This window comes from Tiliqua scincoides, chromosome 4, assembly GCF_035046505.1.
Source record: "Tiliqua scincoides isolate rTilSci1 chromosome 4, rTilSci1.hap2, whole genome shotgun sequence".
Classification (NCBI taxonomy): domain Eukaryota; kingdom Metazoa; phylum Chordata; class Lepidosauria; order Squamata; family Scincidae; genus Tiliqua; species Tiliqua scincoides.
This window is the reverse complement of record NC_089824.1, coordinates 188,742,080-188,768,641: the sequence shown is the minus strand read 5'-3', so window position 1 is coordinate 188,768,641 and position 26,562 is coordinate 188,742,080. Positions and strand designations below refer to the sequence as shown.

General features: G+C 43.3%; 1 protein-coding gene across 2 annotated transcripts in view; it reads right to left on the bottom strand.

Annotated features, from left to right (window-relative positions):
* ADIPOR1 (adiponectin receptor 1) overlaps window positions 1-24,302 on the bottom strand; it is a 32,009-nt gene extending 7,707 nt beyond the window's left edge. The window contains exons 1-8 of one of the 2 annotated variants that reach the window (XM_066623054.1): window positions 24,220-24,302; window positions 16,015-16,098; window positions 13,242-13,463; window positions 11,503-11,619; window positions 10,030-10,201; window positions 7,836-8,022; window positions 5,791-5,978; window positions 2,728-2,921 (exon numbers count right to left, since the gene is read on the bottom strand). In XM_066623054.1, coding sequence (XP_066479151.1) covers window positions 2,728-2,921; window positions 5,791-5,978; window positions 7,836-8,022; window positions 10,030-10,201; window positions 11,503-11,619; window positions 13,242-13,382 — 999 coding nt within the window. In that variant the 5' untranslated portion in view covers window positions 13,383-13,463; window positions 16,015-16,098; window positions 24,220-24,302. The remainder of the gene's footprint in view (window positions 1-2,727; window positions 2,922-5,790; window positions 5,979-7,835; window positions 8,023-10,029; window positions 10,202-11,502; window positions 11,620-13,241; window positions 13,464-16,014; window positions 16,099-24,219) is intronic. The other variant, XM_066623055.1, reaches the window with a different exon arrangement.
* Window positions 24,303-26,562: the final 2,260 nt, after the last annotated feature.

Here is a 26,562-nt window from a genome sequence, read left to right as displayed (position 1 = left end):
TGCCATTCATTGCCAATGCAGCAGCTCCACAACAGCAGCATTCATTGCCACTTACTACCAAAGTAAGGCCACAAGGACCTACCAAACACAGGCCATGACATAAGAGGGCACTTTGCACAAGGAAAGCTTAAAGTTAAGGAATTACGGTTCTTCCCTAGCCCTTTATTACTGCTACTAAAACTTAAATATTTATATAGCACTATTCTGAATGGGCAAAGTTCTTCACATGTATTATCTTGAAGTTGTCCTTACAAGAACTCCATGAGGTGAATAAGTATTATGCCCATACTGCAGCTGAGGAGCTGAGGTAGTGGGTTGCCCAAGACCACCCAATGAGAATTCATGTCACATGAGAGATCTGAACCAGTTAAGCCCCAATTCACAGTGCAGTTTCTTAGCCACTATACTATACACGCTTTAAAAAAAGCTATTGAACTATATACAATATAGGCAAAGTAAATGACTTCCTTATCGTGAAACTGCAAACCATTAAAGAATCAAGTAATACACAATTATTCTATTCTGGAATACTGACAGGTGACTAAGGGGAAATGCTTTCGCTCAAGCACCCAGGGAGTGCCCACAAGCAAAGTCAAAAAGTGATATTTTACTAATGGGGTTAAGACTGCCCCTCCATTTTCATACTGAGCTTCTTCTCCAACCCTCCTCAATCTCATAGCCTGTCTTCCTTTTTTAATATTACAGCCCCAACTCCAAACTCCTGGGAGTTCTCTTATTTTTCAAAAAGCTTCACTGATTTAGCAAAACTGAAAAAGCCCTGTTTATAATAATGCAAGCATGGCAGCAAGGCAAAAATGAATCCCCCAAACCATAATGCTTCAAGAATCCTCCACAATGAGGCCTTACTGGCAACAACAAACTGTGGGAGTAGCAGGAAAGCTACCAGTCCTGGCCCCTGCCTATCAATTTCTCTTGCTCCTTCTCATTTTCAGATGACTCACCAGGCAATAGTTTCTTCAAAAACAAGTAGAGAGGAGTCATCACCATTCATTTTTTTAATTACCTCTTTTTGTGTTTAGGCAACCAGGAGACTTAAGTTGATGTTTGGTTATAGTTCAGCGGAAAAGACATTCTGAACCAATTTTTGAGTTCAGGTTCATTTCAATTCCTTCAACCCAAGTTTTACTATAGCTGTAAAAATAATTATGTGCCACTTCCTTTAATACCCTCATCTAAAAATCCAATGGTTCATCTACAAAGCCCTCAAGAAACCACCACTTGGGATTTGCTGCCTTGAGTTGCAATGACTTTCAGGACTTCTAGAACACAGCTGACAGATTTCAAGTTAAGTACTTTAATGCAAGCCACTAATAACAACTGCTTAGCAGCCTGGCTTTGGGATAGTGAGCAAGAAAAAAAGACACACAGATACTTGAGGCCAGTCATTCTATCCACAACTTAAGAAACAGTTTTTTGGGGTGTGTGTGTGTGTGTGTGTGTGTTATTTACTATAAATACTATATTTATAGATCTTGAGGCATATTTCCCCTAGAAGAGAAGTCCAAATAAATTGGTGGTAAGGGTCAGGCTGATCAGCAGTAAATTTGGGATAGTTGAATCATGCCAGAAGAATGATCCTCACTATTAAACTGTGTGCAGTCACACTATGAGCACAGAAATATGTGCCATTACTTAGGCAATTGGTACCAATAGGATTTCCAGTCAGTTCCCCGACATGCCTTCACAGACTGATGCATGTAAACCATGTGTTATCCACACTAGCAAGTGATAAAGTAAATGATGGGCTACATCAGGGGTGCCCAAACCCCGGCCCTGGGGCCACTTGCGGCCCTCAAGGCCTCTCAATGCGGCCGTCAGGGAGCCCCCAGTCTCCAATGAGCCTCTGGCCCTCCGGAGATTTGTTGGAGCCCATACTGGCCCGACGCAACTGCTCTCAGCTTGAGGGCGACTGTTTGACCTCTCACGTGAGCTGTGGGATGAGGGCTCCCTCCACTGCTTGTTGTTTCATGTCTGTGATGCAGTAGTGGCAGCAAAGGAAAGGCTGGCCTTGCTTTGTGCAGAGCCTTTTATAGGCCATGAGCTATTGCAAGACCTTCATTCATTCATACAAGTTCATCTTTAATATATTCATTTATGTAAACTTATGTAAACTTATTCAAATTTTAAATGTAAATTAATTCTTTTTCCCCCCAGCTCCTGAAACAGTGTCAGAGAGATAGTGTGGCCCTCCTGCCAAAAACTTTGGACATCCCTGGGCTACATGAAACAGACATGGGAATTAGTAGATGTTGGAACCTATAGTCCTGTCTCTTCTTTTTGAGTCTAGGAAGGACAGATGTTTTCTGGGGAAGCTCAAGTCGAAAGGAACATGGTGGCCTTGTCACCAACCACAAGTAAAGTATCCAAAAGCAAGCTATCCTCCCGACCCTGTCAAATCTGTTTGCTTACCATCTGACTGATGGAGAGGTTTGGTAGGACTCAAACGCTCAATATTGGGGGCTTTGTTGCTTTACTTAGAACCATCCAAAAGTATTAGCTACACTGAACTGTGAATTTTTTGACTATTTTGGGATTCCACAAACCAGAAGCCATTGCTACAACCAATAAACCCCTGAATGGTTGATACTACCACTAAGCTGCATGCCCCTCCCGGATGAATACACTACAATAGCGATTCCACTGTATATTCTTCAAACCTTGCCATAAAGAACACAGCAGACAACAATCCCTTTGAGAGGTACTTACCCAGATATCAAACTTTCCAGGAAAGAAGCGCTCTGGAATGCGGGCAGCGTACAGACCAGCTCCTGTTATGTACATCACGGCCATGAGGAAAAACCAGCCCATCTGGCCCACAGTAGTGGCTTTTACAAACCCTTCAGCTATGGTGAAATGCATGGTGGGCACAACTCCACTCAACCCCAGTCCAAGAAACACACCTATGCAAGGAAGAGAGCTTGTCAGCATCCAGAAGTGAACGCCTGAAACAACAACAACGACTGCTAGAGAGTAAGGGATGTTTGTGGAGCAGGAAAATGCTGTTACCACAGCCTTAGCAAAAGTTCTCTATAGGCAAAGCAAGTCTCAGGAAACCTTAACTCAATCAACAATTTTTCTAAATCCAGAATACATCCTCTACATTTTGTGACAGAGATGACAGTGTAGGCTACTTTTATTCTGGCATTGTTTCATATACAACCTAGGGCAGGGGTGTCAAACTCTTTTCATATGGAGAGCCGAATAGCATTCATAATGCCTGCTGAGGGCTGGAAGTGATGTCATTAGGCAAGAAGTGATGTCCTTAAACATGTCATAACCAAAAATAAACCCTTTTTTCACTTAGGAACTCATTAGCTGCAAATGACAGAAGAGAAAATATATGAATCCTGATCATATTTCAAGATATGGGAGAGCCCAATTTTCATGTGGGTTGCCCTTACAGAAGTAACACCTCAGCACTACTCAGCAGCTGAAAGCCTGAGGGCTCCATAAAAAGCTTCCGCGGGCCATATCCAGCCCCTGGGCCTTATGTTTGACACCCCTGATCTAGGGGAAGTACATTTGAATTATATCATAGCCTCTGCTGCATAGAGCTCTTTTGAACTTGAGTCATAAAGACAATGGTGGCTTTGGGGACTAAACTACAGTTTATTGAACCTCAGGCACAAATGCATGTAAACCAGTGGTTCTCAAACATTTTAGCACTATCTTTCTAAAAAGTGGGCCCGAATCTTGCTGGGACCCACAGGAAGTGACATCATTAACCTGGAAGTGATGACATGGCCAAAAGTGGCATCATTCAAGCAGGAAGTGTCATCATTGTGACTCCAGAGCCATAAGTGATGTGTACACTTCAGATGGTATTTAAGCCCCGATGCTCTATTGAGTCATGCTATCTATGGCACAGACCTTTATGCAGGATTTCTGGCAGGGATGTTCTGATCCATTAGGTTTGAAGTGTCTATTTTGAGTGCTGTTGAACCCTGGGACCCTATTTTGTGTGTGCTGGTATGTGGTCTTGTACGTTTACAAGATTTCTACTCTGCAGATCTGAGAAAGAATGGGTCAGTTTTACAGGACTGTGTAGAGATACTGAGTTGGGGTGTGTGTGTATTTCCTACTCTGCACGCAGCTGAAAGAAATGCCTGTCCTCCCTGATGGGTAAAGATGAGAGATTTTGCCAAGCTAACAGAGGCTGATTTGGGAGGGGGAAGATTCCTGGCCACCATCTCACCCTGTACAAGTGCTACACAGAGCAGGAGCACAGGCTCCTGAACTCACACATTTTGTCTTCTCTGCTCGCACTTTTATACCTGCCTGGTGCAAAGCAGCTCAAACAGGATGAATAGGGAGCTCTCTTGCTATCCCTTCCAGACAGCAGTGCTCACCAACATCAGCCAGGCACCAGCTACCCGCCAGAGAGTAGCTGCTACCCTCCATCTAGACTGTTCCTTCCTCCCTGGCTTACAGAGCCATAAGCTGGACCCAGCCTGGCGTGCACAGGCGCACATACTTACATTCCAAGGGTCTCTTCAGTGCTTTCTCTTTCCATTTATCATGGGCTGCCAAATGCGGTGCAACTGCCTCAAGGCTCCTGTTGATGACCATGTTTTGGATGGCCAAGGGGCTTGCTATCAGGACCTTAGGTCCTAACGCTTCCCCAGGGGCCAGGGCTTCTCCCACCCTGGTAGCAAGGTGCTTGGCCAAACAAACACTGCAGCAAGGACTGGGGGTGAGGCCATATGAGGTGGTATGTGACCTACCAAAAATTGGCTCCCAACCCACACTTTGAGTAATGCTGATGTAAACTTTTCATGTTACAAACAACTTAAGTTGAAGTTTGCCATTTTTCTCAAGTCATCCATCACTTCTACTTGGTCAGCTCAATCACTTCTTCCATCACCTTTTAGAAAAGCCATGTGTCACACATTTTTTGCAAGCCCTTTATAGCAGTATTGTAACCCCACTGCCCAAGAGTTTTTGCAGTGGGGTCCTACCCAATTGCTGAGGAACCAGGTGTTCTGGCGCCACAGCCCAGTGGTCAGCGATGAGGGCATCACTGAGCATTCCCAGTGAGCTGCAGCAGCCACCGCTGCTTTTTGTAGGATAGGCAGGGCAGAAATGGCCAAGAAGGGACAAAGGGGGTGGGGAGAGCATGGGTGGGGGATAGAAGTGGCCAGGGAAGCAGGAGTGAAGAAAAGAGATGGAGAGGAAAGGGAGTGTAGAGTGAAATAGAAGAGAAAGCCAGTGGTCGGGGTTGGAACAAGCAGCAAGGACAGAGAAAGAGAAGACCAGAAAAGAGAAAATGGAGTCCTCGGAAAGCCAGGGCAGAAGAGATAAAGGAAGCTGGAGCTTCTGGAAAAGTATGTGGAGGGATGAGGACCAAGGAGCAAGGAAGGGAGGCAATGCTAGGCAAGGCAAGCAGTGTCAGAGCAGACAGCAAGAGGGCAGAGCAGGACAAGCAGGAAAGGCGTAGGGGGGGGAGAGGCAGCATGCCAAGAAAGACAAACCTGGGCAGAGGCAGGATCAAGCAGGGTGCAATCTGCAATCAGATTAAGAGAAATGGAGAAGGGAAGACACCAGAGCACAATAACAGCAAAAAGAGGGAGGAGAGAATGTGGCCACAACAGCAACCCCTGGCTGAGCCCATGGTCTCGGAGGAGACTTCTGACAAGTGCTAGGAATCTGTTCTCATAGACTGACCTCTGTACCGATCCTTGACCAAAGTAAATAAAACAGAAACCTAAGTGCACAAGCTGCGTCTTGCATGGTGATTACAGGTAAATTGTCAATAGAGAGCTCTCCTACCTGCTCTTGTTTGCCTGTGCTTAGGTGTTGCAAATCGGTCCCACTGCGCAACAATGATTGCTGAGATACCCAGCACACACACAATGGAGAGGTAGATAAGTCGAGGCTGCGGAGAGCAGTAGAAAGAGTAGTAAAGCCATGGGACAAAGCTTCCCATGATCAGCAGAGCTATTCCCGAATAATCCAATCTAGGAAGCAAAAACCAAAAAAGTGATCAGACAGAACTTCTTCCATTTTATGAAACTGGTGATTTATTAAAATTTAAAAGATGCCAATAAAGAAGGTCTCTGACCGCCTACTTCCAGGCTCAACTCAAGATGCTTGTTTAAACCTTTAAAACCCTGAACGATCTGGGAGCAAGTACTTAAAGGTCACTTTCTCTCATATGTTCCCTGATTTGCTCAGATCTAAATTTGATCTATTCTCCCGGTATCTTTGCTCTGGGTGAAGGGAGGAGTCACTGGCTTAGAGTGAAGCCCTTTTTAAGTGCCTGGAGAGAGAGTGATTGATAGACTGTCTGCTTAATGACTGTCTTACATCACAAAGGTCAGCAAGACTGTTTTTAAATCACCTAGCAAAGGGACATTGTTTCTTAAATGGATTTGCTTTAATGCAATTTTTGCCATCCACATGAGTTCTGGGAATGGAACTCTCTCAAATAATGAGACTCAACCTGTATATGCAAAATTGTTCTGTAGTTTTTATAGAACTACAAAATTATGAAATGAGTGCAAAAGTTACCAAAGTAACACGATACACAGACAGCATGGAAGGTTAAAAAAAGGGATCCAGTCTGTTCAAGATATAATCAGCATACAGAAACAGCATAGAGGGCAAAGACATGACAGCTCATTGCACTTCTGTTGCTCTCTTTCAGGAAACACAAGTGTGGTGGTTTTCAGGTTATATGCATCCATCTGACACCTCTCTCCATAAGGGATCATGGGGCTGTGGAATGCTCTCATTCTTTCCGACAAATAAAAGGATACCAAGTATTAAAGAACACTTCTGGTGCCTAATGAATTTTTGACAGAGGAACACTTGTAGTAAATGTAGTCCACGTGGAGGTGCTATGTGAGGAATGGACTATGATCCCTCTAGGAATTCTAAGGGACAAAGACTCATAAACTTAAGAGAGATGCATGCCTTAATCCACCTCAAGATTGTTGTGTTGGAAACTTTTTTGCTTAGCATTAATGAAAGAAACAGATTACAAAACCTGGAAAAATTTGGTGTGCCTGATGTACATTTGTAGGGCTTGCTTAGAGGCACATAGAAAGCTTTTGATTGACAGGCCTTGTGTCAGAAATAAGGGGAAGGAGCAATCTTGTTGAAGAAATTCTCCTTCATTGCAAGAAAAAAGCTATTACAGATTTGGCTGTTAGCAAGCTAACTTTTAACCAGAATTTAAGACACGAAAAAAGTCTAAGAAAAACACTCAGATTCGAAGTTACATTTGTCTTTGGTTCATGAACACAAGTACTGACAAATATGTGGATTTTATTTGCAAGGCTGGGACTGTGCAGCCATGTCAAATTAAAAGAATTCTTTTTGTTAAAAACATATTTCCATTTCATGTATGCAATGAAAAGCTTTAAAGATTAGTCTCAGAGCTTAAGCACATACCATAGTACTAAAGGGTGATTGAGAAGGACTGGATAAGAACTTTATTCTTTCTTTATTGCTTTCTGTCCCATTTACAGGTTTCACCAATCTACCACCTAAATAGGACGGTGCTAAAATTACAGTACTTCATTCTTGCCCTGATAGTATCTGCATTTCAGAGGACAACAAACAGGAAACTTCAAAAGAGATTTGTTTCCTTGATCAAGAAACCAGCACATTGTTCAATATCAGGTATTTCTGTTAAATTCTGGTAGGGACTCCAGTTTATTTAAAAACATCATACCTGAAGTACTAACATTGGTTTAGCTACTCTGAGCATACAAATGCCTTGCAGTTATGCAATTTTGAGGTATCCTGAGAAAACAATATTTTGGAACAAGAGTTGCTTCTTCTCAAATGTTTTATTCCAATTGACTTACTTGGAAAATGTGCGGGACACCTTTTCTGAATGACAGTAGACTGTATGGAAAAGCCAAGAAAAGCTGAGGCACAGCACTGCTCCAAGGAAGAACATTCCAAACACCACCTTTTCTTGAAGAGGGGCCATGAAGTACATATTGGGCCTGAGCATGGTCAAAATTCCCAGGCCAAGAAACAACACAAATCCTGTAGTGGAAACACAGCACAGAGTTACATCAGCCTATTTATCACAGGACCAAAAGTCCTGTATTACTTTCCAAACCACTAGGAAAGGTGATTTGCAGCAAAGGACCTAACTCTTCATTTCTAGTTTCCTCCTGCCTGCTTCACAACTTCCAAGACAGGTGACTAACTGCAAATAAAATATTTATCTGTGTAACAAAGCCTTGAAACTACAATGAATGTGTCTCTATAGGGATGAAGCACAAGTCCTCACTCAACTCTTTTTACAAGCAAGATCATCACTTGATTATGTAAAACCCTTCCAGATTAAATGACTATTACACAGATTCACCTGTGTAATTTTGTAATTTGAAATGTTTTCCTCTGTACAACTTGACAAGTCCATTTCTAAACTTGCAATTGGATGTGTGATACTATTAAAATGCAACTCCCACCTTTTCAGAATGGAACTTAGATTCTGAAATTGCAGTCAACAGCAGGCCTAAGTCACTTGGTCATTATGGTTATGCTGTTGCTCTTTTATAGCTTAATTAGTTTTTAGTGGAAGAGAGTAACTTAAAAAGTTAGCTTAAGCATCTTGGGAAGGAAGACAGAGCATAAATATTTTAAATAAATACTAGCAAGGCAAGAGAACTGCAAAATTATACATTTATAACTATATAATTTAATGACTTGATCATCATTTTATAGAAACCAGAACTTAAGGATATTCAAATCTAAAAAATGTTTTCCAGAATAAGAACATTGTGCTGCAAAGTTACTATGATGAATACTCCTGGAATCCAACTACGTGTAGATGCTGCTGAGTGCTCAGTTGCAAGACCCACCCTAACTACTAGCTAGCGTTTCCTCCAACAAAGCAGCTACTCTTCTCTTAGTGTCCATCTGAAGCCCATGGAAAATGATGCCACTTTCTGGAATTAGTAAGGACATAGCCATTAAACATCTTAAATTCTGTTTGCATATTATTTCCAGGACACTGAGAACTATTTACAAAAAAGCCATGAAGTTATCCTGGAAAGAAAAGCAAGTCTCCAAATCGCCCCTATGAAACAGATCAGTCTACTGTGAATGTACATACCCTAGTGCTTGTGGTGGGGGTGGGGGTGGGGATGAAGTGAAGACAAAATCAGTATGTTCTATGGAGTCTGGTTTCGGAGGCAGCTACATTGCAAATGACAGAAGCTAGGCTTGAACCTCAGTTCTGGATGACACGTAGTTTTAAATTCTTAAGCTATCCACAAATCAATTTATCAATGCACATTTTTTCCATGAAGCCAATTTTTGTCTTTACCAATCTTTATCTTTATGTAGACAGAGATGGTAACAAACGACAGTGCTTCTAGATGGGAAACTTTAAGCATCTGGTGCTTTGATCTAATATACTGTATGTAATAGTTACAAATCATATGACAACAACTATGCATCCCTCCATCTTGATTATACTAAACAAGAGGGTAGAACAGGCTTCAAAGATTTAGTTCAAATGGCACAATCCCAAAACAGCAACTGCAGCAAACAAAATCCAATGCTCTTTATTGGGGTACTTTCTCTTTCCCCAACAGCCCCACTTCCCAATTTAGTTACAGGATGCAATGTCTGTTTCTCCTGCAAGTGTGGGCCTACCAAAGATCTAGGGGATGAAACAAGATTGCATCATTTATGATATTTTTGTCTATTATCCAGACTGTGTGCCACAAGCAAAAACAAAGGAGAGGCTGCATCAGATATCTCCACTGTAATGAATATATGTACACAACCTCCTTTGCCAGCCATTCCAAGCTGGGAGAAGTTATTTCTCAGCTATAAACATGGAAGACCCCAAGACTGAGAGTAAAACTTGTCCACCAAACCTTTAAGAGAAAATAACTCTTGACCACTTTGTACAATTCTACCCCTTTCTGGTAACCTCTCTCTAGTTGAGGCCATTTCTGATGATCCACAGGAAGGACAAAAATCTAGTTGGGAAAATAAAGGCAGGTTACTGTAGAAATACAGGTGTTGAGTCACCTAATAAATGCGTCCAGATATTTCCTGTCTCGGTGTGTATGCGGAAAATGCTCTTGAAGCAGGCTCTGAAAGATGGCATGGGGGGCCGATGCCCATGCAGCAGGTAATCATTATCTTTCAGCCAGTCAGGCAGCACATCATAGGGGATGACCCTCCAGCGACCTTCCCAAACCTGTAATGCATCAAACCATGTAGGCAGTTATTGTCTGATAGCTGTCTGGAACTAGAGCAGTCAGTTATTCTAAAGTCACACAAACAGCTTCTAAATGTAGTTGCAGGCATGAGACTGTAAGCTCAGTGGAAGAGCACATGCTTGCCTGCAGAAGCCTCAGGACAATCCCTGGTGTTTCCAGGTAGGACTCTGAAAAAAAACCCTGAAGAACCACTCAGTATAACAATACTGAGTTAGATGGATCACAGTCTGACTCGGCATAAGGCAGCTTCTTAAGTTCATTAGTCTCTCCTGTGTAATATGGTGAAGTGTATAATCCCCTATCATAGCCAACCCTAGATAACTCTAAACAAATTTGCAACATGAACTCTGCTTGCCTCTACCACATAATTCACTCACGTTGTCCGTATTCTAAAAATTAAAAGGCTGAGCAACTGGGTTCCTATTTGTGTCCCTGTCCCTGCTCTTTGTTCCCCATCACACCTTCAATGATCATCACAAATATAATTGAGCTGTAGTCAGCCATTAGGCTGGGTATGATGGAACCAACAATTAGTTCACTAGCAAATTCCACCTCAAAGCATCATTCTAACACAGGGGTGTCAAACTCGTTTCATACAGAGGGCTGAAGTAAGCATTCGGGGCTCCAGCTGAGGGCTGGAAGTGATGTCATTAAGCAGAAAGTGACATCATTAAGCAGCTAATGGCCAGAAATCAGATCCTGTTCTCATATAGAAACTCATTAAGTGCAAATGACAGAAGAGAAAGTACGCTAATCTTGATCATATTTCAAGATTTGGGAAAGCCCAATTTTCATGTGGGCTGCCATTTCAGCTGTAACACCTCAGCAGCTGAGAGCCCAAGGGCTGGATAAAAAGCTTCTGGGGGCCACAACAGTCCCCGGGCCTTATGTTTGACACCCCTGTTCTAACACTATTTTAAATTGGCAAAAAATGAAATTAAAGCCTCCAAGACAGTTGGTCATGACCAAGTAAGGACAAACACTACAGTTCTTAAACATCCCAAACCCTGGCAAGGGAATCAGCCTGTTGCCAGGATCTCCCAAACAGCAAGATATGAGTGTTCCCATAGCCAGGTAACAACATACCTGCTTCAACCTGCATGAGGCATCACACCCAAATTGAAATTGTTACTCAGAATTATGCCATTTGCTTGAAAGAAATAGTGGCCAATCAAGAGAAAGTCATATAATGCATTGTACCCACAACCTCTTCTAGTTTTGAAGATGAAATAACAGTAGCCCAGATCGCTTACAACAGTTCAGTCTGTGAACCAATTACCTTGTATACAAATTCTTCCATTTTCTCCATAGCATGATGTGCCTGCAAAGGGAGAGTCAGCACCCGCACTTCCTCCTCCTCTTCCTCCTGGGCTGCTGGGCATGGTTGGTCTTGAGCCTAAATGAAAAAGGCTTGTTAAGCCAGGATACAGGGGAGAAAACACTGGGAAACCTGAAAAACAGATCCAGCACTCATGTTGTAACAATGTCTGTAATCTACTTTCAGTGTTTGTGAAGAGCAGCATTAGGGACAGAGGAGGGAACTGTTCCAGGCTCATGGACTAGAATGGGGCATAAGGCCTAGTACACACCAGAGGCACCATCCTGCAGGGAGCTGAAAGCTTCACTGGTGTTTCTGTTTGTTAAAGCCCCATAAGTTTCAAGAAAAAGGAGCTTGAAATTTCCTGACCCTTCATCACAGAAGGGGTGTGAGCAGAGCAGGCAGTGCCTAGTAGGCAGCAGGATACAAGAGAAAAGCAGTAGAAAAGAACATCCACCACAGTACTATGATCATTCAGAAGGAAACTCCTCAGAGACTGCCTGCACACATAGCATTACTGTCAAATGCCATCAGAGCAGTAATCCCAGATTTACTTGAATCCAGAGCAAGGATTAAAGTAAAGGCTTTTCCTTCTTACAACTAAGAGGGCAACCCAAATTGGCAACTCAATTTCCCTCCCTGGCTGGAGTCCAGGAAGCATAACTAGCAGCCAGACAGGAAAAGAAGGGACAGACTCTCCTTTTCATAAGTTTGCCTCTTATCACAGTGGCTTCAACATAGAATGTGTTCTTCTCAAAGCTCTATTCTGCTACATTTTCATTATCAGAAGGAAGAAAGACTAGCTCTCAACTGCAAGAAGTGGTGCCACTAGGAAAAAAAACATATCCTGAAATGCACTGAAGGAACAAACAGTTCTGCAAGTTGTCATCCAGGGAAGAAAAGGTGAGAGGAGGTTGGCACCATTACAAGATTTTGCGGAAGCTTCTCAAACAAGCCCTTGTTAAGTGTGCTGTTTCAAGCAGACCCTTCATTATGAAAATGGCATACTTCAGTTGTATGAAAATGTAATCACAGAAGTCCATCTCGTCCTATATTCGCCTTCTACATAAAACAAATGCCATTTAGCTCCAAGTGTTTTAATGCCCAAAAGTCCATTGAAAATATTAGCATATCAGACTGGGCTAGGAGGACTGGGTTCAAATCTGCACTCAACCATGAATGCCACCAGTTCAATCACTTAGCTTTCAGCCAAACCCACCCCAAATTATTGTTGTGAGGGTAAAATAACTCTCATGAACACTGAAGAATACAAATAATAATGCGCTGCATTATGTGACCCATGGTGTGAAGAACAGCATGTGTTTCCACAACACATCCCTAGATGAAGATCAAGCCTGAAGATCACAGGAGCTCCCAATCTTCTGGGAAAGATTACAACAACAAAGTCGCTAATAGGATTCTCCAAACTATTTATGGTTATACGGCAGAAACCTCAATATCAAAGTGAAACACTGGGAAACGTGATCAGGAGAAGAGCTTGGAAATTTTCCCCTCACTTATTCAGATGCATCTCTCTGGAACTAAACTCTGATACAAGCATTATTATTTTAAAAAGTTTATATTCTTCACTTGCCAAAAAAACAATCTTGTCATGTTGGTGGAATTACTGTAAAGTAGTTTTAATACACAGACCACTACACACATGGTTTGTAACAACATTCTGGCAGAAAGTTACTTACGTTAGTTGAATTGGTTGCCACCTGTTCTCCTTTCTCCTCTAAGAGGGGTCCAAGTTCCGCCAGCTCCACAACTTCCCTCTCTCTGCTAATATTTGGAGGTCCATTTCCTTGGCTGGTTACTGACCCTTTACGGGACGACATCTGGTCAGCAGACACTAGATCCTGACTTTTCCAAAAACAGATCAAGCAGCAGTCCTCTCCAGCACCCTTGTGAAATTCTCACTAAGAAGAACAAGAAGTTATTTTACATACCAGTTTGCTTCTAAATATTTTTCTTCCTAGATATACACTGATCCTTTCTGGAAGGAAGCAAATACTGAAAATCTGGAAAGCAAATACTGGAATCTTTTGAATACTCTTTTCCATATTACTGAACAGAGCTATGCTATCAAAGAAATCTTAGTTATCTGCATGAGATTTAATCAATAATATCTGCAAATTACTTTAAAGAAAATGTACTGTGTGTTTGTTTACAGGTGATGCATGCATATGCCCTGGAGTATAGCATCTTAAAAGGTACATTCCTTCAATGTGTATGCCCCTGCTAAGATATCGCTACACACCTGCAGTTTTGTAAGCAGATATACTGAAAATAAGAAATCTGTTAAAAGTTATGAGCCACAATATGAATCAAAAGTTTTTTTTTAATTTAATTAGTTTATGAATGGGATAAACCTTGGAACCTTTTCACCAGAGTCATAATTTGTAAAGTCTCACCTGCTACTCTGAAATTGCTTTGGGAATTTTCCTAGCTTTAAGCAGTCTTCCCAGATGCTTATGTCTTTTGGTAAGAGAATGCTGAGGCAGCTTTCAGAACTGAGCTGCTAAAGAATTACATCCAAGTACATAGAGTTGCTAAACCTACTGGATTAGTGTTGTCTGTAAATATATGGTACACTTCACATAAGACTTCAGAGTGCTAGGGATCCAAAGCTGCTCATAAACAGATACGCCTAGAAATCAAAATAAACCATGAATTCAAAGTATTGCCAAAGACTGTACAACAAATCTGCATTTCATCCTTAGTTTGAGTCTACTGAAGGTGACTCATCTAAAGATGGACAAGAGAAGGAAAGTCATGTGTTCTATATTCTTAAGGGGGAAAAAATCAGAAAACACCAGTTCAGAGACTGCCACAGAAAATAAAGGACCCACACTTCACTTGTGAAAGCAAAAGCATTTTTGTTCATTGTGTATGTGTTTTTTTTGTTACCAGTTCCTAACCAGTTGCACGTCCCCACAAAGACACTCTGGAGGATGAGAAAAAATTGATATGCCATATGGCACAGGGAACTATAGCACAGAGAGGGGAAAGGAGGGAATGTCACCCCATGCATGGTCAGAGCTTCAGATCCAAGCTATAACAGACTAGAACAGATGAACACTGCAGAGTACAGAACCCAGGGATTATGGGGAAAAGAAATATAATAAAAGTATCTGTGCACTAAAGAACAGGATTTGACAACAACACCAAGATATTTCTAATCTGAAGCTGACAGGTGAGCTTTGGGCTAAATCACAACTGTAAAACAGAATATTGGAATCACAAAATTTAGAACTACGGTGGTACCTCGCATAACGAATGCCCCGCGCAGCGAAAAACTTGCAGAACGAAAGCGTTTTGCGAAGTTTGGTAACTCGCACAACAAATTTTTATGACCCATGCTTCGCAAGACGAATTTTTGTTTTGTTTTGGTTTGACTTAAGGGGGGGGATCTTCATGCCAGTTTATGATCCCATTCACCCTAGTAAGGGGCGGATCTTCATGCCAGTTTATGATCCCATTCACCCTAGTAAGGGGCGGATCTTCATGTCAGTTTATGATCCCATTCACCCTAGTAAGGGGCGGATCTTCATGTCAGTTTATGATCCCATTCACCCTAGTAAGGGGCGGATCTTCATGTCAGTTTATGATCTCATTCACCCTAGTAAGGGGCGGATCTTTATGTAAGTAAGTTCCATTGTGCTTGCTCCCAGGAAAGTTTGCACAGGATTACAGCCTTCAAACTCCCCACTCAGCATCCCCCCCATCGCTCATTCACTCTCTCACTGCCCCATTTCCTTCACGTTTCCCCCCATGATCACGGCAAAAGCAAGCAATTGAGTGCACCTGCTCTGTCCTCCCCAGCTTAGAGCACAATCCTGTGCGTGTCTCCTCAGAAGTAAGTCCCATTGTACTTACTCCCAGGAAAGTGTGAACAGGATTACAGCCTTCAAGCTCCCCACTCAGCATCCCCCCCTTTTTGAAATCCTCTTTCCTTATGTATGCCTTTAAAGAGCACTTAATAAACACTTTGTAAACCAAATTTGACTTTGTTCTGACTTTTCTTGCCCATAGGAACGCATTAATTAAATTTCAATGCATTCCTATGGGAAAACTGCTTCGCAAAACAAAAAACTCGCATAATGAAAGGACTCGCGGAACGGATTAATTTCGTTATGCGAGGCACCACTGTATAGTATTCTGTATATTTGACAAATTAATTAAAACTCTCATCAGATTAATTTTTTCCACTTTCAGGATGAGAGAAGGCGTAAAATTTCCCAGTGATCTAACAGACACAGGAAAGATTCAGAACTCCTGATCTTCTGATCTGAACCAAGCCCCAACAATATTTGCTCATCAGTTGCAAAGAAGTAATTAACTAGTCTGGAGATGGACCAACAACAATGTGTTTATACTTGAGAAGTATACTTGAGAAGACAACACTTTGAATACAGACATTAGGCATGAATGAGATACACAAAAGGCACCGGGTAAAAGATTTATTACCTTTGAGGTTTAAGAAGAAAAGATGTACTTTGCAGGATATTGGCTCACAACTCCAACCAACTTCCCATTCCAGCTCTGCAAAGCCTAGAAACAGGATGTCCTTGGATTAGAAGGGTTCAAAAATGCAGGAAAAGCTTGTTTGACATTTACCAGTAGCAGCTGAGGTGCTGCTTGGGTGCAGGACACTCCCAAATGACTCCCTTATTATTTCCTTCCATGCGGTTTCACTGTCCCAGAGCACATGTAACTATTACCCTGACCCTGAGAGGTGTATACCGCAAAGAAAGAAGGGTTCCACTAAATCCAGGAGGGTGCCCGCATGGCTAACCAGCCAAGTTAGAGAGGCTGTGAAGGGCAAGGAAGCTTCCTTCCGTAAATGGAAGTCTTGCCCTAATGAGGAGAATAAAAAGGAACATAAACTGTGGCAAAAGAAATGTAAGAAGGTGAAACGGGAGGCCAAGCGAAACTATGAGGAACGCATGGCCAGCAACATTAAGGGGAATAATAAAAGCTTCTTCAAATATGTTAGAAGCAGGAAACCCGCCAGAGAAGTGGTTGGCCCTCTGGATGGTGAGGGAGGGAAAGAGGAGATAACTTAGAGATGGCAGAGAAATTAAATGAGTTCTTTGCATCTGTCTTCACGGCAAAAGACCTCGGGCAGATACCGCTGCCCGAACGGCCCCTCCTGACCGAGAGGTAAAGTCAGATGAGGGGTAAAGAGAAGATGTTTCAGACCTCATTGATAAATTAAAGATCAATAAGTCACTGGGCCCTGATGGCATCCACCCAAGAGTTATTAAGGAATTGAAGAATGAAGTTGCTGATCTCTTGACTAAGGTATGCAACTTGTCCCTCAAAACGGCCACGGTGCCAGAAGATTGGAGGATAGCAAATGTCACGCCTATTTTTAAAAAGGGAAAGAGGGGGGACCCAGGAAACTATAGGCTGGTCAGTCTAACATCCATACCGGGTAAGATGGTGGAATGCCTCATCAAAGATAGGATCTCAAAACACATAGATGAACAGGCCTTGCTGAGGGAGAGTCAGCATGGCTTCTGTAAGGGTAAGTCTTGCCTCACGAACCTTATAGAATTCTTTGAAAAGGTCAACAGGCATGTGGATGTGGGAGAACCCGTGGACATTATATATCTGGACTTTCAGAAGGCGTTTGACACGGTCCCTCACCAAAGGCTACTGAAAAAACTCCACAGTCAGGGAATTAGAGGACAGGTCCTCTCGTGGATTGAGAACTGGTTGGAGGCCAGGAAACAGAGAGTGGGTGTCAATGGGCAATTTTCAGAATGGAGAGAGGTGAAAAGCGGTGTGCCCCAAGGATCTGTCCTGGGACCGGTGCTTTTCAACCTCTTCATAAATGACCTGGAGACAGGGTTGAGCAGTGAAGTGGCTAAGTTTGCAGACGACACCAAACTTTTCCGAGTGGTGAAGACCAGAAGTGATTGTGAGGAGCTCCAGAAGGATCTCTCCAGACTGGCAGAATGGGCAGCAAAATGGCAGATGCGCTTCAATGTCAGTAAGTGTAAAGCCATGCACATTGGGGCAAAAAATCAAAACTTTAGATATAGGCTGATGGGTTCTGAGCTGTCTGTGACAGATCAGGAGAGAGATCTTGGGGTGGTGGTGGACAGGTCCATGAAAGTGTCGACCCAATGTGCGGCAGCAGTGAAGAAGGCCAATTCTATGCTTGGGATCATTAGGAAGGGTATTGAGAACAAAACGGCTAGTATTATAATGCTGTTGTACAAATCTATGGTAAGGCCACACCTGGAGTATTGTGTCCAGTTCTGGTCGCCGCATCTCAAAAAAGACATAGTGGAAATGGAAAAGGTGCAAAAGAGAGCGACTAAGATGATTACTGGGCTGGGGCACCTTCCTTATGAGGAAAGGCTACGGCGTTTGGGCCTCTTCAGCCTAGAAAAGAGACGCCTGAGGGGGGACATGATTGAGACATACAAAATTATGCAGGGGATGGACAGAGTGGATAGGGAGATGCTCTTTGCACTCTCACATAATACCAGAACCAGGGGGCATCCACTAAAATTGAGTGTTAGGCAGGTTAGGACAGACAAAAGAAAATATTTCTTTACTCAGCGTGTGGTTGGTCTGTGGAACTACTTGCCACAGGATGTGGTGCTGGCGTCTAGCCTAGACGCCTTTAAAAGGGGATTGGACAAGTTTCTGGAGGAAAAATCCATTATGGGGTACAAGCCATGATGTGTATGCGCAACCTCCTGATTTTAGAAATGGGTTATATCAGAATGCCAGATGCAAGGGAGGGCACCAGGATGAGGTCTCTTGTTATCTGGTGTGCTCCCTGGGGCATTTGGTGGGCCGCTGTGAGATACAGGAAGCTGGACTAGATGGGCCTATGGCCTGATCCAGTGGGGTTGTTCTTATGTTCTTAAAAACCTTTAGAATGGCTATTGAAAATGTTCCTATTCTAATTTCTACATCATTTTCATTTCATGATTTACTTTAAGCCTCTATTATTCTTTTCAGACAATATCCCCCCACATACCATCATATATATGTATAGGACTTGTGCCATAACTTCTTCATGAACATATGTGTCCACTATTTATGCAGCAATTATGAGTACCCTTCTCACAACGTCTTTTTCAAAACTGCATGCCATAGAAGGATGTGTGTGTGATTCAAAAATAGAGTTTGCACGCAATTACCAATGTTCCCCTACAACCACAACTGCAAGTCAAAGGTGGAACAAAATTTAACAAAGGAGAAAACCTGGGGCACCGGACTCCCCTGCAGAATCATTGTGGGTGGAAATATCAAATCCAAATAATAATTTTGTCTGGACAGATGCTATCACACTCCTGACCAAAATGCTGAGGGTGGCATTCATTAGCACAATGCATAGTGACGACAACTAGTTTGAATGGCTTTAAAAGAGGATTGGACAAAGGCATGGACAACAGGTCAATGGCTGCTAGTTATGACAGCTATGAACTACACTCCAGGTTCAATGTCAATATGCCTCTGAATCCCATTTGCAGGAGAGCAATGCCAGGAAAGAAGCATTTCTCTCCAATGCAGCTAGGGAGCCACTGTCAGAAACACAATTCTGGACCAGCTGGGCCTTTAGCCTGATCCAGCAAACCTTTTCTTATGATCCTAATTGAGTACAGAGCACATTCTAGGATGTGCACGCAGTTCATACACAGCTCAAGATTCCTCGCCAACACTCACTACAGAGAAGACCATAGAATACAACCCAGATAGATTTTTGTCATACTTTGTACCTTCAAGATCTGCTTTGATAATAATTGCCCACCAAAGAACCCGTAGGCTCTTCTCACTGTGCAATGCTAGGCTTCCTTGCAACCGTTCAAAATCTGCTGCTGTACAATATGCAGTACAGAGGATTTAATCTTTATGGTCAGCTTCTTGTCACATAAGTTTCAGCTTGGAGCAGGAAAAATAAATTTCTTTGAAAGATTTTTCCTTAATAGGTACTTTGATATTATCACTTATGTGACAAGTGGTCAGATCCCTGTACCAAGGAACTCATAATTTTAAAAGAAGCTCAAGAGACAATAGAAGAGGGGAGGGGTTTCGGGGCAAACAAGGGAATGTGATTTAATGTACACATAATTATGCTTAAACGCAATAGGATATGGGGGCTATTCCAAAGATTTACAAAAGAGGTGAGTTTTGAGAGGGAGGTATGATGGAACAAGAGAGGAAATATCAGGCAGAAGTTCTGGGACACAGTTCTAGGCATGGGGCAGCAAGGGCAAAGTTGTTTGAAAGAGCTATGGCTCTTTCATAACCCTCTGTGGAAGACAGGACGAGGTCATGGACAGAAGTGTAATGGAATACAAAACCAGAGAAGGAGAAGAAAGGCAACAGAGAACTTTGTGCAAGGTCAAGAAGCCTGTGCTAGATCCAGGAGCAGACAGGAAGCCAGTGAAGGGATTTATGGAGGAGTGTGTGACATGATCAGAAAGATGAGGTGAAAGACTACGACAACAAATTTTTGGATGGAGTAGGGGCGCTGAGATGACACAACAGAAGCCCAGAGAGAAAAAAGCTGCAGTTGTCAAAGGGCAAGTACTGGCTGAACAACTTAAAGATTTAAGATATAGTCACATCTTGCTGAAATAGCTGGAAGTCTCTTCAGAGTTCTGCCCTGTGCCCAGACTCCTGCAGATGACTATACTACATAGCAACTTTCAGATAAAAATGTACTATTTACCAGCAGTTCAATACACAGGTGCAGGCTGGGTGAGGCAGACTGCTTTCATTATTTTGTGGCTGATGAACACTGCTCTACCACCAATACAAGTGTTCCTATGACTCTTCCCTGTTTTCCAATGATGAAGCAAAAGATCAAAAAGAAGATCTCCCAACAACAGTTGTCTTATGATAGGGTCAAAGACATGTTTGGTTTCCATAATAAACCTGGTCTGCTATCTGCTCACAAGGCCGCTGCCCCCTCCTCTGCCAGCAGTAATAGGCAGGGCCAGAGATTGCTGGAAATCAAATGTTAGTTCAAATGGAGGGTCTCTCGTGTGACTTGGCTGTTTTGCAAATCCCACTCGCTCTTTTTTTATAACTATAAAAAAAAGTTATATTGGCTGGTACAGGACTGGCAAGATAAGAGATTTATAGCACTGTGTTCTACAGTTTGTCCACTAGTCTTCAAGCATCAATAATAAACTTTTAAGAACATTTGGGCTGGGGTGAGAATTGTTGCCATTTCAATCCCCCCCCCAACTTGTTGTTCAGAGCAGCTGTGTGAGGAAAAAGCTGCTGCTTCCAGGGGCCATTCTAATGCAGCTCAGCAGAGAAGCCAAGCCCCGTACAACTGTCACTTGCTCCCAGATTCTCTTGGTGGTCATTATTCTGGGGACTATTTAGAACAGGCTTGACTAGGAAGCCACCAAATATTTGATTTAGGGTGAGGAATGTTATCTTTTGCCCCCAGCCCCTACTGTGACTTACAAATACCAAGCAAAGAAGTAGCAGTAGCCATAGGTTTTTATAACATCTGCAGCCCAATAAAGAAAAAAATAATTGGACATAGTTGTTTAATTGGACATAAAACATTTGGGAGGCCTCATCCTGAAAGGCAGTGCACAAATAAGTCAAATCTGTTATAAGACCAATCACTCCATTCAAAAACCACTATATGCACTTATGAAGAAAGAAAAATCTTTTAAAGTGTTAAATTATTCCACTCTTGCATTATATCAGTAATTTACATACTGTTTTCATACACAGCTGTAACTACCCAACCAAAGCACAAATACTAAACCTGACATTTCTGAGTCTCAAACAAGTCTACATGCCTCTCTAAACAAACCAACTTGCTATCCAATTATAGATTCGGGCAACACCAAGTTTGCTTGAAGACACTACAGTTCTGACCTTTCATTTCAGAATGAGTAGCAGACTTGCATAACCTCAGTAATAGATGGTTCCTGTTTCACAGAATAACCTTAAAGAAACTTCCTGATTATGAAAAATGGAACCAACAGCACATCTTACTGAACAACATATTGCAATGTTACAGGCAGTGACTATAACAGTAAAAAGCAAACTAAGAAGAAATGAAGACTTAACAATACTTTATAACTACACAACAGGGACATATGAAAGGTTGCATTCCCCTTGTAAAAGCAGAACAACATAGGCACAAAGTTCCCTTAGGAATGTTGTTTGCCACAAATATTTGCACACCAGAAGCAAATGCAAGCCATTTAATACCAGAATTGCCAGTTCTTCCAAAACTGCCCAACATCTGCGTCACTTCACCCACTGCCCAGTGAAAGCAGTCTTCTAGTTAAACAGTATCTCTGTACATGGCTTCTTTAGGTAGACATTAACTCACTTTCAACACAATCCTATCGATGTCTACTTAGAAGTGAGTTCCACTGTGTTCAGGAAAGTGTGCATTAGAGTACAGCCTCAGTTGGCTTCAGGTTTCATACTTTTTTTTTTACCTTTGCTGCAAAATAGTTTCATTTAAGAGATTCAACATATTTTGAATCAACATGGACTTCACACACCTGTCCCCAGCTCTTCACTTTCACATTCTATTGTGTAGATCAGAGCATGCAATACTAGAGAAGCACTACAGGATGCAAACAAATAGCTTAAACATTGGCAACTAGGGCTCAATTCACCTATTCAAGCATGAACAAGTTTAGCCAAGTGACCTCGCTGGTACAGGTTTCCTGGTCAGTTGGCTACATGACAGAAACACATCTTCCCATGCAGCCACATTATCTAGTCAGGCTATATACATCTTCTCAGAAGAGTAAGGCCAAACAAAAAGCTTTCATCCCCTGGAGACTATCAAAAGTACCAAAACCAACGCACAGTGCTGAAGTTATTTGTCTTTAAGGTGTCACACAAGTTTCTATTGGTTTTGCAGCAACAGATGAACATGATTATCCTTCTGAGCACTATTATCAAAGGTTACAGAGCAATTTTTGAACTGATCCCTGGGGGAAGTCAACACAAGCTGGGCAGTATCAAGCTCACATGGGGTCTAAGTTGCTGGTGACAACCAGGAAAGAAATCTTGGGATTGTGGTGGACAGCTCAGTGAAAACATTGACCTAGTGTGTGACAGCAGTGAAGAAACCCCAAATTTCACGCTGGGGTAATTAGGAAAAAGACTAAGAATGTTACTAATATTCTAACACCCCTATGCAAAACTATGATGCCACATTTGAAAAACTGGTTATGTCCTGATCACCACACCTTAAGGAGGATATTGTAGAGCTGAAAAGTGCAATGGAGTGCAATGAGAGTGATCAGAGAACTAGAACACCTTTCTTAAGAAGTAAAGGTACACAATTTGGGACTTTTTAGTGTGAAAAAGGGCAAGTAAGAGGGGAATTCTTGAGTCTTATATAATTATGCATGATGCAGATTAAAAGATGTTTTCTGTCTTTCCCATATCAGACCAGGTCATTCAGTGAAACTGACTGGTGGGAGATTTAAAAAAGACAAAAGGAGGCACTTCTTCACACAGTGCATAATTAGGCTGTGGAATTCATCTTGGTCACTAGCCTGGAAGGCTATAAAAAGACATTGGAAAAATTCACGGAGGCCAGGTTTATCTAAAGCTAATGTGATGTCTCCATATTCAGGGGCAGTATGCCTCTGAACACCAGTTGGAGGAGAGCAGCAGCAGGAGAGAAGTCTGCCTTTCTCTCCTACTTGCAGGCTCCCCAAGGACAACAAGTGCATTATTGGAGGAAACAGTAAGCTGGTTTAGATGTGCTTTTGGCCAGACCCAGCAAGGTTTTCCATATATGGCAAACCCATAAACATACATGTGAGAATGAGCTCAGATGTACATGAACACTGGCTTGTAAATATTATTTAACTGCCATGTACTTTCTTTTTCAAAGCAGGCCTATCTTGAGAACCCTGGGATTAAAGCCTGGTTGAAAAAAGAAGAGAATAGGTAAGCAGATACAGAGCAAATGCCAGAATATTGCTGCCTAAAAATCCAACCAGTCACCCCAGCCCCAGAAAACCATCCATTCCCAGTCAAGAAATAATACAATTACCAGTGAGTATTTCATCACAGAGCTGAATTGTCCTGTTTGGCAGCTGTCAGAGTGTCTTCAAAACATATATACAATGTGCGTGCACACAAAGTGTGTGTGTATATGGATAGATATAGAGAAAGAATATATATATATAGTGTGAGTGTGAAGAGTGTGTATATGTAAATTGATATACAGAGTATATATAGCATGTGCGCGCATAAATAGAGTATATATAGTGTGTGTGTGTAGAGAGTGTGTATGTACAGAGAGGGATCATATAGGGAGTGTATATATATAATACAGAGTATATGTCTAGCGCGTGTGATGGGGGGCGCCCCGGCACAGGGCCTTCCCAGACAAGTGGGACGGCTGGTGCCAGGTAAGCGGCTTAGCCCCGGGATTAGAGGCGGGCGGCACAAGGGAGCCGCAGACGGGGCCTCAGCGGGGCGGAGGACGCCAGCCGACGCGCCCCGGCCAAAGAGCAGCGCTGGCTGCCCCGCGGAGGGGGAGAGGCCGTCGAGGCGACCGGCGACTGTACGCGGCCTCCCTCGGCGCGCACAGTCCCTCCCTCCCTCTCTTCTCCAGCGGCCGCCGCCGGCCCCGGCCGGGCCCCGGCACCCCGCGCGCCCTCCGAGGCCTCCCGCTCGCGCACGTACCGGACCAGCCCGGCCGCTACATTCCGCGAAGACAGGACGAGCATCGCCAGCGACGTCCCCCCCACCGAGAGGCAGCCCAGCCAGCACCGGAAGCAGCTCCCTTGGAAACACGGCCGCTTCCGCTCTGACGTCACGTGACGCGAGGAGTAGGGACGCTGCTGCCCGGCGAAGCAGCAGCGACCATAGACCTAGAACAGGAAGAGACTCACAGTCACAAAAACCGAAAAGACGTCTCACTGAGCGCCTGAGAGCAGCGCATTTCTGTCAGCATCAGCTACAAATCACTTCGCCTTCTCCACACAGGCGCCCCCAGCAACGTCACCTGCACTGTTAGGGCCTCAGGCTGCAATCCTGCCCGCACTTTCCTGGGAGTAAGCCCCATTGACTCTCATGGGACTTCCTTCCGAATAGGCATGCACAGGGTTGGGCTCTGAGGCTGTCTGTCACAGACAGCTCAGAACCCATCAGCCTATATGTGAAGTTTTGATTTTTTGCCCCAATGTGCATGACTTTACACTTACTTACATTGAAACGCATCTGCCATTTTGCTGCCCATTCTTCCAGTCTGGAGAGATCCTTCTGGAGCTCCTCACAATCACGTCTGGTCTTCGCCACTCGGATGTTGTCTGCAAACTTTGCCACCTCGCTGCTCACCCCTGTCTCCAGGCCATTTATGAAGAGGTTGAAAAGCACCGGTCCCAGGACAGATCCTTGGGGCATACTGCTTTTCACCTCTCTCCAATGTGAAAGAGGATCAGCCTGACATTTCCATTGTGCAAGACAATCAGCCTGAAGAAAACACAGGTCATGGTTCAGGATGTGGACTCACCTCCCTGCATTACAATCTCTGCACATGAACTGGAGGTTGTCCATGACTTTGTGTACCTTGGCTCAACGATCTCCGACACTCTTTCTCTCGATACCGAGCTAAACAAACGCATCGGTAAAGCAGCTACCACGTTTTCCAGACTCACAAAGAGAGTCTGGTCCAACAAGAAGCTGATGGAACATACCAAGATCCAGGTCTACAGAGCTTGCGTCCTGAGTACATTTCTGTACTGCAGCGAGTCATGGACTCTTTGCTCACAACAGGAGAGGAAACTGAACGCTTTCCACATGCGCTGCCTCCGATGCATCCTCGGCATCACCTGGCAGGACAAAGCTCCAAACAACACAGTCCTGGAACGAGCTGGAATCCCTAGCATGTATGCGGTGCTGGAACAGAGACGCCTGCGTTGGCTCGGTCATGTTGTGAGAATGAATGATGGCCTGATCCCAAAGGATCTCCTCTATGGAGAACTCATGCAAGGGAAGCGCCCTACAGGTAGACCACAGCTGCGATACAAGGACATCTGCAAGAGGGATCTGAAGGCCTTAGGAGTGGACCTCAACAGGTGGGAAACCCTGGCCTCTGAGCGGCCCGCTTGGAGGCAGGCTGTGCAGCATGGCCTTTCCCAGTTTGAAGAGACACTTGGCCAACAGTCTGAGGCAAAGAGGCAAAGGAGACAGACCAGGGATGTACTGCACTTGCACCCGGTTTGGAAGGGATTGTCACTCCCGAATCAGCCTTTTCAGCCACAATGAACAGCCACACTGTTCCAGAACCACCATTCAGAGCGCGATACCATAGTCTTTCGAGACTGAAGGTTGCCAACAAAGCCATTGTGAAAATTGCCCATTGACACCCACTCTCTCTTTGGGAACCAGTGGCGTAGCTAGGTCATTTGACACCCAGGGCCCATAAATTTTTGTCACCCTGCATGACATAACTAATTATTTAATTATTATTTAATTAATAATTGAATAATTAATGATGTCATATGGGGTGACAAAAACTTATGAATTATTAATTCATTCACATTTTGATAGCTCATTTTATAGCTCCTCTAAGCAGCTCAGGGTGGTGTATATGGTTCCTCGCCTTATTTGTCCTCACAACAACCCTGTGAGGTAGGAGAGACTGAGAGATAGAAAGCTTCCTGGATGCGACTGGAAGGTACTTCAGAAACTGCAATGAGTCAAACCTGTGGGTTCCAAAGTTGCTGATAAAAAGGCCCACCTGTACAGCATGATGACTTCAGTAGTATCACTCCAGTAGAGATACCTTCCAGAAAACCTTCCAAGCAGCAGTCAGTGGGATGACCTACGTGATTGGAGTATTATTTCTGGTCTGGGTCACTTTTGTAGGCCATGTAAGCTGCTATTTAGGAATGGTTTTCATATGCAGTGGTTTTCTTCATCAATCCATTTGTTATCAACCTCAATCCCACTACAGACCATGGAAGGGGCTTCCACCCAGGAGGGCAGGTTCAGTCTTACTGACCACAATGGGATTCCTTGTGA